General features: G+C 45.6%; 1 protein-coding gene across 1 annotated transcript in view; it reads right to left on the reverse strand.

Moving 5' to 3' along the window:
- LAMA1 (laminin subunit alpha 1) overlaps positions 1-9,114 on the reverse strand; it is a 107,545-nt gene extending 98,431 nt beyond the window's left edge. Inside the window, exon 1 of the mRNA XM_074899182.1 lies at positions 8,565-9,114. Within this exon, the coding sequence (XP_074755283.1) occupies positions 8,565-9,033 (469 nt within the window). The 5' untranslated portion in view covers positions 9,034-9,114. The remainder of the gene's footprint in view (positions 1-8,564) is intronic.
- Positions 9,115-9,794: the final 680 nt, after the last annotated feature.

Here is a 9,794-nt window from a genome sequence, read left to right on the forward strand (position 1 = left end):
TAGTTAGCAACTACTGAAGGATTAAATGAACTGTCTGTAGATAAATGTAAATACACAGCAAGTCTGCCAAAGTGAGTGGAGTTCACTTGAGCCTTTATTTTCCCATCAAAATCTTCATCTCTTTGGTATATTTTAAAGGATTTCTAGAAGTCATTGAGTACACATTTTAGAGACTCTACAAGCTAAAGCAAATAGAAGGTATCCTAGAAATTTCAACAGCATGTATTTCACAACCCTAATTTAAACCAGGGTTTCCACAGATACTGACAATTCAAAGAACCTTTACTTCAGACTTCTGTTATCTAGCCCTTCTCAGACAATAAAGCAACTCAATCAGAAGCATTAGCACACAGTTACGAGCCTTTTTTTTCCCTTCCCTGACATGCACAAAAGGCAGCACTGTAAAGACAAGTAAACTATATGAATGGTGTGGCATGGAGAATAACAAAACATACATTAGCTATTCATGCATTTGAATGAGAATCGTTTGTACTGGAAAACTAGACAAGAAAAAACACTGGACGCTCTTCAGCAGTTCTATTAGTAGTGAAGAGCCTTCAGGAGCTGGTTTTCTTGACAGCCAGAAATGAGGAAAGCATAATTCGATTAATTTTCAAGCACAGGCCTACTGCTCCTGCTAAGACTCTCACTGAGTTCATTCACTCACTGTCCAGATACTCCTGGATGGATCCGGAATAATCCTGAGAAGTCAGCGAAGAAGAGCCAGGCTCCGTCCAGCCTGGCAGCAGCTCTGCCCTGGGGAGGGAGCAGCAGAGGAGCACCAGGTACAGCCAGGCTGCCCAGCCTGCCATCCTCCCCATCACCCAGCTTGCCCACTACCTTGTGCCAGGGCTACAAAGATCATTCTGTCAATGCCCATGTAAACAAAATGAGGGACAACTCGGACCCCTCTCCAGTCCTCCCTGGAAGGGTAGCATTCAGCCACAATCAAGCTGTACTGGAAGTGCCAATTGCTACTGGGTGTTCTATTATTACCACACAAACATTTCTTTATGCACTTCTTTAATCAAATGAGCCTTGTGACAGAAGGCAAAATGCCAGTTGTGCTTTCAGAACCTGAAAAAAATCCTATCAATAATAATCTAAGCAAGCATCAGTGCTACCTCCAGTTTGCATTTCTGCTCAATGGTTGAATTCCAAGGCTTATTACAGTCAACGTGACTTGTGTCACTGATTTGTAGTGTTAGGATTTTGCTATTAAAAACTTCCTACCTCATCAGGTCCACAAGAAGAAGGGAAAAAAAAAGGAATACAATAGTCAAATCAAAAGACTATAGAAGTTGTTTCGAATTACCTATACAGGTTCTGCCCTGTCCTCTCAGCCTTTCCGCAAATAAAAGCTTACACAAATATGAAAAAGGTAGCAGTGGACATGGGCCTATCTTCAAGGTCATTTTTGAGCAAAAGAGCAGTAAAAATGCAGGCAGAGCCAAGGGGAAAATAAAGTTTCCACTTCGGGAAGACCATTTCTTAAACAGCTTTTTAACCTTTATTCTCATGCGGGAATCAAGAGAGGGGCTGGATCTCACAGCACAATAAATGAGCTCACAGAAAGGAATTACATTATGCTTGCAAAACAACTTTAAAATAATTGGTTAGGGAATATCTCTGACAGACTTATTACTTAAAAAACCCCAAAAAACCCAAAACAAACATCAAAAGCTAACAAGCTAAATATGATAAAACAGAAGGAATTGCTAAAGGCCAAAATCCACTCTGCCTACACAAAGCAGCATTGGGATCTTCATGGCCTTGCCTGGTAGGAAAAGCCCAGAAAGACTTAGTCCATCAACCAACATCAGCTGCTGCTTTACACAGCCTGCAATGGTAGATGAGTTGTGGAAAGGGCAGTAGGTGAGACTGACTGCCATGCACCCCCCACCCCTTACAAAAGCCCTCTGAACCCACATGACCATTAGAGCAGTAGTGATTTTCCCGGGAAACCTTAAAAAAAAAAATCAGTTTTTCAGGTAAAATCAAAGCATCCCATAAGCATGTTTTGCTCTGTCAGGAATGCAATGGAAAACTTCTTGGGAATCAATACTGCTGTTTCACATCAGAAAGGGAAGTCTAGATTACATTCATCTACATATCTTTGTAATAAGGATATTGAAGACTTACACTTTAATAAGTATTTTTGTAGCCTTACATTTCTATGCTTTCTAATTTTTGGAGTGTTATTTATATCTACTGTAGCTACAAAATAAATCTGCTAGTTTTCCTGTAAAACTGTGTTGTATACAGCTTTTTAATACCCAAAAATGTGTATAAAATAATTATATCTCTAGATAAAATCATTTTTCCCCCCTCTAAAAACCCCAGAATTATTGAGAAATCATTAAAGTCCTTAAATAGCAAAAGTAACTAAAAAAGAATGAACAGATATGCCTAACCTTCCTAACCTTTTTTTTTTTGCTCTGACCCACAAGCAAATGAAGTACTCATCTCAAATCTCAGCCATACCCTAGTGCACCCCTAGTACACAGTCTCTGAGACATCACCTAGGTACCTAAAAACATATATAAATGGGAAGTTTAACTGATGTGCACCTAAAGTTTATGCCAACTAACAAAGCACAGTTCCTGCAAGCTGGACCTAACCAATCTCATCTTGAGAAACTTCTCCAACACACTATTCCTCTGTTTGGTCAGGAAGGGATGCCTGGAGGACAGAAAAACTAGACATAGGAGAAGGCAGCAAACCCCACCTGAAGATCCTGTGTGAGATTGCTGTAAATACCAACAACTGATCAACACACACTGATAGTCCTGAATTTCCAGAGATGCATTTTCTAAACCCTCAGGGAATGGAGAAAATATTTATGACAGACAAATGTTTTGGGTTTTTTTAATCTTAATCTTCAATCTGTTTAGAATGCCTTCATGGGATTTTTCTGTCACATACCTTCGTACTCTGGGAAAAGAGGAAGTGGTCTGTGGCTTGTTGGTGCTAACTTTCTTTCAAAATAAGTGAGGGAAAAGCACAAAGTAGATTTTTTAATTTAGGACTTTTTAATGAAGGCCAAGTACAATGTTTTCCCCACAGAATGTCCAAGATGTTCTGTGCAGACCACCAGAACTGAAATTTCTCATGCACCTCTTCCTCTCTCCCATCCTCAAGTTAGATCTCAATCAGCAAAATTTGCACCTAGTTGAGGTCCATTACCTTTTACATTACTCTTCCTAAACTACAAATTCCTTTTAATATGATCGACCCCCATTTCTATTTAATAAATGTTTTGAAATGTGTGATGCTTGTTATGAATTTAGGGAGCCTTATCATTTTGACACAATGGTACCCACAAAGTCACCATTCCTGGGGACATGCAATGAGGTCTCTGTTTAAGGTGACTTCACAGACAGGTGATCCAAAACAGACTTTTGTAGAGTACTATGTAGAACAAAGTCCATTACACTAAGGCCTTAACAGCCAAACCATGTCAGAGAAAACAAAAGCCCAGAGCTCCAGAATTACATCTGCTCTCTACAGAGTTTTGCTGGGGTGTGTCAAGTCTGGTAGCCCAACAGAGAGGCAGCTGCTGCAGCTCCATGTCCCCAGGACCAGTCAGTAGTAAAACTGAGCACGTATTCCCAACAGGCACATACATAGCCACACACAAAATGCAACATATATGCATCTACATCTGGCCAGTCACATAGATCAACAAAGACAGAAACAAATGCAGGTACCTCATCCTGTTCCCTGCTCCAGCTGATCGGGATGAAAGACCTTAAGTAGAAAATACATATTCATGTACAGATATATATACAATGAGGGTTCCTTCAGTAGCTGAACTTGGACACTCAATCTATACAGTAACTGCCACCCCACCCCCCCGCCCCCATGATCCCAGATCTTCCCTGTTGCTGGCACCTGGGCATGTGAGCCCCTGAGGCCAACAGCCCCACTCCAGCCACAGGTCTACAGACTGCCTTATACACACACCATCATCCCCATCACACCCACCACATAACCACTATGGCTCCCTCCAGTTACTGTCCAAGATGTTCAGCCTACCTTGTAGTTGGCCCTGGATCTTCTTGTCACCAGTTGCCTGACACAGACAGGTCTCTTGGCTGGCACCTAAACTCCACAGTCTACCCAGCAGCAAGAGATCCAGAGCAGGATCTCCTGCTCCCCCCAGGAGCCAACTTGCAGACCTTCTGGTCTCTCCAGTATCCATCCCAAAACAACGGCTGATTTGGTACCTGTGATACCTGGCTCCCAAGCCTCCACCTGATGTTTGCTGGCAACTGCACGCTGACACACAGACCCACACAACACGCACAGGCTCCAGTGCCTCCAGCCATGGGCACCCAGGACACGCAGGCCCCTGTGACTCATTGTCCCCTCTCCAGTGGCTGACACATATCTCTGCACACACAGCACAGAGACACCCTCACCCAGGAGAACAGTTAGAAAGAGTTTAATAAAAAGACAGAGCATGAGGTACATCATTACAGGACACGTACCGATGAGATACGGAGTACAGAGTGACACGCATATTGGCCTGTAACCTGCTTACAGCCAAGTAGCCTTCTTTAATATCTTCCCCCTCTTTCTCCCCAACTCGTTCTTTCCTAGACCACCTTGATCCCTGCACCCCTTCTCCCTGTATTTGGCCCTTCCTCTACTCATCCCAAAATAAATCTTGTGCAATCCCAAAATGTGCTTTCTCTTCATCCCATAATGAGTTCCATACCCCTGTGGTCAGTCACTACCACCACTACCCCATAAGCTTGGGAGAGCTGCTCCCATAACTGACAGTGATGGCTGTCACAGGACAGCCCTGGCAGGAGCTCATTTTTCTGAGTTCGTTATTGAGGTTGCCCTACCTTGCTCCTCTATGAGTGTGGGCATGAGATTTATCACATAATCCAACACAGGGGAAAAAGTGAGAACTTAAGTATACCATTCTGCCCAAATTTGCCAAAGTTTTCAGCTTAGTTGAATTAGGCACCAAAAAGCCCTTCTCCACTAAGTGGGATGCACAGTTATCCAGCCAAATGGTGGCAGGCATGAGTGACCCAGTAAAAAAAAAAAAAGGTTTCTCCTGAATTCAGATGCCTGATTGACACTTGCAACAAGTAAATTGAGAAAGGCCTGCAATTTGATTCTCTTTCCATCTTTGAGTCGCCCAACAATCCAACTACAGCATCGGCTTTTTTTCGTGACCATTCTCCTTCTGCACTGTTAAACGTGCATTCTTCGCTGCACAGTAACTCAGTTTCAAACAGAGGGTTTGAGAGGTCTCGTACACGCTTTCCCCTCCCCTGCATTACTTGTCAGAGCAACTTGGTAATATGGCACTCTATTCAGAAATCGGAGATGTGGGTTCAAACCATCTCAAACTAAGGAGATTAACCTAAATCTCCTACTTCCTGGGCAAGTGCTCTAAGAATCTGATTTGTAAGCAAACCATATCACTTATGTTTCAGTAAAAAAATGTGGTTGCTGACCATAATGCCATAATTTGTGTATTAGTCATAGCCTAAGCATACTTACTAAACCAGATTCTGGAAGCAAGGTAGATTTGAAACCAAAATGATAAACTTGATAAATACCTGTATTCAGCTCTGCCCAGACAGAGCACCCCAGGCACCTTCCTGGGGCCATTCAATCCCCTGAGCATCAGCACTTCCAGACTATTGACTCCAAAACTCCAGGCAGAAACAACAGAGTAGGCTACTACAGCACACCAGCTTACAAAAAGCTGAGGTGAGATACAATTGAGGAAACATTTAGTCCACAACTACAGTCTTGAAAGTTGCCATAACCACACATTTACAGTACCAGGATGGGTTTTTTTTTAATTATATAAAAAAAAAATCACATGAGAGCGGCAGAATCAAATTTATGAAATTTAGGCAATAGTGTGCAAAACCATTAACTGATTTCCCTTTCTACTTTGTAGACCTGTATCACTGTTAGCTCCAGTATAATTAAGAATGCATTCCAGCAGAACAAAGCTGCTAAATGGCTATTTGCTTCTGAGGTTGTAAAATAACTCTCATCTGGATCCAAACATCAGTGATACGTGCTTCATGAAGTTATTCCATTAGTGGATACAAAACACAAACCCACTTTTCAACATGATGGGGACACTTCAACATTAAACACCTGCAATTAAAATACCAACTAAATTTTATAGGTATGTAGATATTAATCTTTAGGCTGAAAGGACCAATCATTAACCTTCAAAGTTGTTCAGTGCAGTGACTTTACTATTCTGTGTTTCTCTTTCTTAGATTGGACTTCAGCACTTTCTGACAGACCCTTGCAATTGTCGTGCGCTCAGTTTCCTCATCTGCTGACAGGACAAAAGCAGGAATGAACAGAGAAACGAGAAATGCTGAGAGTTCTACCAAGGTATTCTCCATGGGCATGCCAAGATACCTTTCCACCAGATTTCTCCCATGCTCTGCTCTTGCAACAGCTCTGAAAAATCTTTCCAGCCTCACCACAAACTGTATTTTTACATTACGATGCTTACAAGTTTGAGCCTCAGTTGTTTACTTTCTGCAAAAGCAACATGGCTATTCCCATCAGCATCGCATTCTTCGCATTGTTTTAGGATCACTTATCTTGAATTTTGGTTTTTGTAAGGCAGTTATCCACCAGGGGGGTTTGATACTCGCTGCCTTCCTTGGATGATCTGTGCTCTCGTGCTGAGCAAAAAAAATTTCTATCAACTTAATCTAACCTGATCTTTCAACTAGAAAAACATAATTATGAATTTAAATAGCCTCAGGAGGGGTGGCTTAGGCCCAACCAAATATCCTGGTATCTTTGATCACCGATATAAAAATATGCATTTTAGCAGACCACATTTAGAGGCATCTTGGTATGCAAAAGCTAGAATACTAGCACCCAACTATTTGCAAAAACTGCAACGGATTACTGCAGTGTGATCACTGCACACTTCTACAAAAAAAAAAAGTGGACTCAACACCCACATTTGGCCAACTTTACGAAAATTGTTACCTTTTTTAACTCTGTGCTAACATACAGTTAAACAGGAGTTAATAGTGAAGTAAGGTTATTTGGTGCACATAAGATGGTACCTTACATAAAGCAATTGTGAAAAACTAATTTTGCATCATTTTGTCCAGTTTTTTGTTTGTTTCTAAGCCTGAATTTTCATAACCAAGGTGAGCTGTATTTATTTACAACCTGCGATATATGGACTCTGAAACTTACCTGGGCTTGATTTTGTACTCCTTACCTGGAAGATGAAGTTTTGTGCACCATGATAAACACAATCCCTTTTGCTGCAGGGTGTAAACATCCAGCTGCTATTCTCCCACACTATATCCATCTCGAGCATCACACTTTGTCATAAAGAAAACTGCATCATGCATCTGCACCACATATGCCTTCCAACCATTTTCTATTCTGTTTTTGGTTGTGGTTTGGTTTTGGTTTGTTCTGGTTTTTTGGTTTTTTTTTTAACAGAGACCTAATGTGGCTGGGGACTAATCTGCAGGGAGCAGTAGAAATTCCACTGTTGTCTCCACCAGGAGCTGAATTAAGGGAAAGGTGCGCGCATCTGGTGCCCACCGGTGCTTCGCCGACCGGCCCAGCCCGCTGCAGTCACCGACTGCCGACCCCAGTGCCGGGGAGCGAACCGCTGTGGCTCCCTAACTTCGGGCTCACGAGGAAAACACAAGTTACTGCACTTCGAACAAAGAGGATGCATGGGATGAAGTTAGTCGCAAAGCAAAGGACTCGCCGCGGAGCGTGCCGGTATCCCAGCTGCAGTGCACAGGCCAGCCCCACGTGCAAGAAAATTTATAAAAGTTTACTTTTTTTTCTTTTTTTAATCATCTCCATTACAGCGTCACGCTACCTCACGCTTGGAAAGTGGTTTTGATCCCCTCTCCCTCCTTATAACAGAGCTCAATCTGGTTTACATTAGCGACAGCGTGAGGCATCACCCTTCGGGTCTGCCGCCTCCTCTCCCCTCCCCAGAGCGGGACCCCCGGGGCTGCGCTGGGGGCTCCGCCGCGACGGGGCGGGCGGCGGGGAGGAGGGGGCCCGGGCCGCCCGCCAGTTCCCCGCCGTGTCCCGCGGAGCGGGGCAGCGGCCGTGCCGCCGGGGCCGCCCCCTCCGCCGGGTTTCTGCCGCTCCGCAGCGTCCCTCGGCTCCCACAAAGGGAGTGGGCGGCCCCGGAGGCGGCCGGGCGGAGTGGCCCCCGCCGCCGAGGGAGAAGAAAGGGCTCCAGGAAAGCGGGGGGCAGGGCGGCTGCAAAGCGCCGGGATGGGGGGAGAGGAGGGATAAAGGAGTGGGGCGCGCAGGGAAGAGCGCGGCGGCGAGGCGCGCAGCGCTGCCGGGCCCCAGCCCGCGGGGTTCCCCGCGCGGCACAGCACGACCCCCCCACACCGGCGGGGCCCAGGGGCACGGCGCCATGCCTCCCCCCAGCCCCGCGCCGGCGGAACCTGCCCCGGGAGGCGGCGGGCGGCTGCAAAGCAACTCCGCAGGCACTGCATCGCCCCGCACCCCGAGAGCCCCCCCGCACACCGCCCCCATCCCTCTGCGCTCACCTCGGGGCTGGCCCTGCCCCGGCACCCAGAGCAGCCAGGCCAGCGCCAGCAGCAGCAGCCGCCCGCCGCTGCCCATCGCTGCCGCTGCCGCCGCCGGGAGGGACGCTGCCCGCCCCGCCGCGCCCGCCCGCTTTATATGCTCCCCCGGCCCGCCCCGCCCCGCCGGGGGCTCCCGCACGCGTTCCCACGCGCACCCCCGCTCCGGGACCCCTCGCCCCGCACCACGTGTGTTCCTCCCCGCAAAACCGCTCCCGAAGCACTCGCAGCCCTGGCCGCGCCTTGCGGATGATGCGCGGGGTGCGACGAGCCCCAGGCCGGTGCCTAAAAACTTCTGGGAAGCAGCAAGTCGTGATGTGGGACGGTTTGCGAAGAGGGGGAGAAGGGAAAGGTGAGTATGCCGGATAACGAGGTAAAAGTGCGTGAGGGGCAGAAAGCAATGCGAAGCGGATTCAATATGCAGTTTTCCCATACGTCTTGTATTTTCCCGTGTAAAAAAAAAAAAAAAAAAAAAAAAAAATCAGCTGCTGAGCTCTTCCCTTGTAAATTTGTTATCCCCAACTTTGAAACTTCACGCCCTTGGTGATATTTTTCGAGCCTCTGCTCCACATAAACACCGCAAATCAGCCATGTTTGTAAATGAAACGAGTTCTCTCCTAGAGTCGGTAAACTAAGAAGATCACTACTTTCGTCCGGTAGCAAGTTTTTGCAACTTCTTAATGATCAGCTCTACCTCTTGGAACTAGCATAAAGCACAACACACTGGTCGTGGAAATTCCTCACGACAGAGATGTTTTGTTAGTACTTCAGGAAAGTTCATTCGCGTTAGACTTTCCTGTTTCTAAGGTCTGTCAAGTCACAGAGCTCCTATCTACAGTACTCCTTAACAACTATTTCGAGTAAATTACAACACTGAATGATGTTTTCCTGGGAAAAGAACTGTATGCTCAAAGTTGGTTGAGGTGGGGGAATTTTAGTCAAAATATACTGTGTCTCAAATGCAAATTCCCACTGACAACGCATGCTGCTTATTTTTTAGGAAAATGTGCTGCTCTGTACAGTATTGCATTTAAAACCATGTTTCAAAATACAATAATATGTATGAGTTGCATGAGTGGACTTAGGCTGCAAGTGGGTTCTTCAGATGGGGGCAGCTGCTTGCAGAGTTCAGACTTCAGCTTGTCTGGCTGGTTGTTTTTATTGATTGGGGTAAAGAAAATCGAGAAAATAATA

Source organism: Athene noctua, chromosome 2, assembly GCF_965140245.1.
Source record: "Athene noctua chromosome 2, bAthNoc1.hap1.1, whole genome shotgun sequence".
Taxonomy (NCBI): domain Eukaryota; kingdom Metazoa; phylum Chordata; class Aves; order Strigiformes; family Strigidae; genus Athene; species Athene noctua.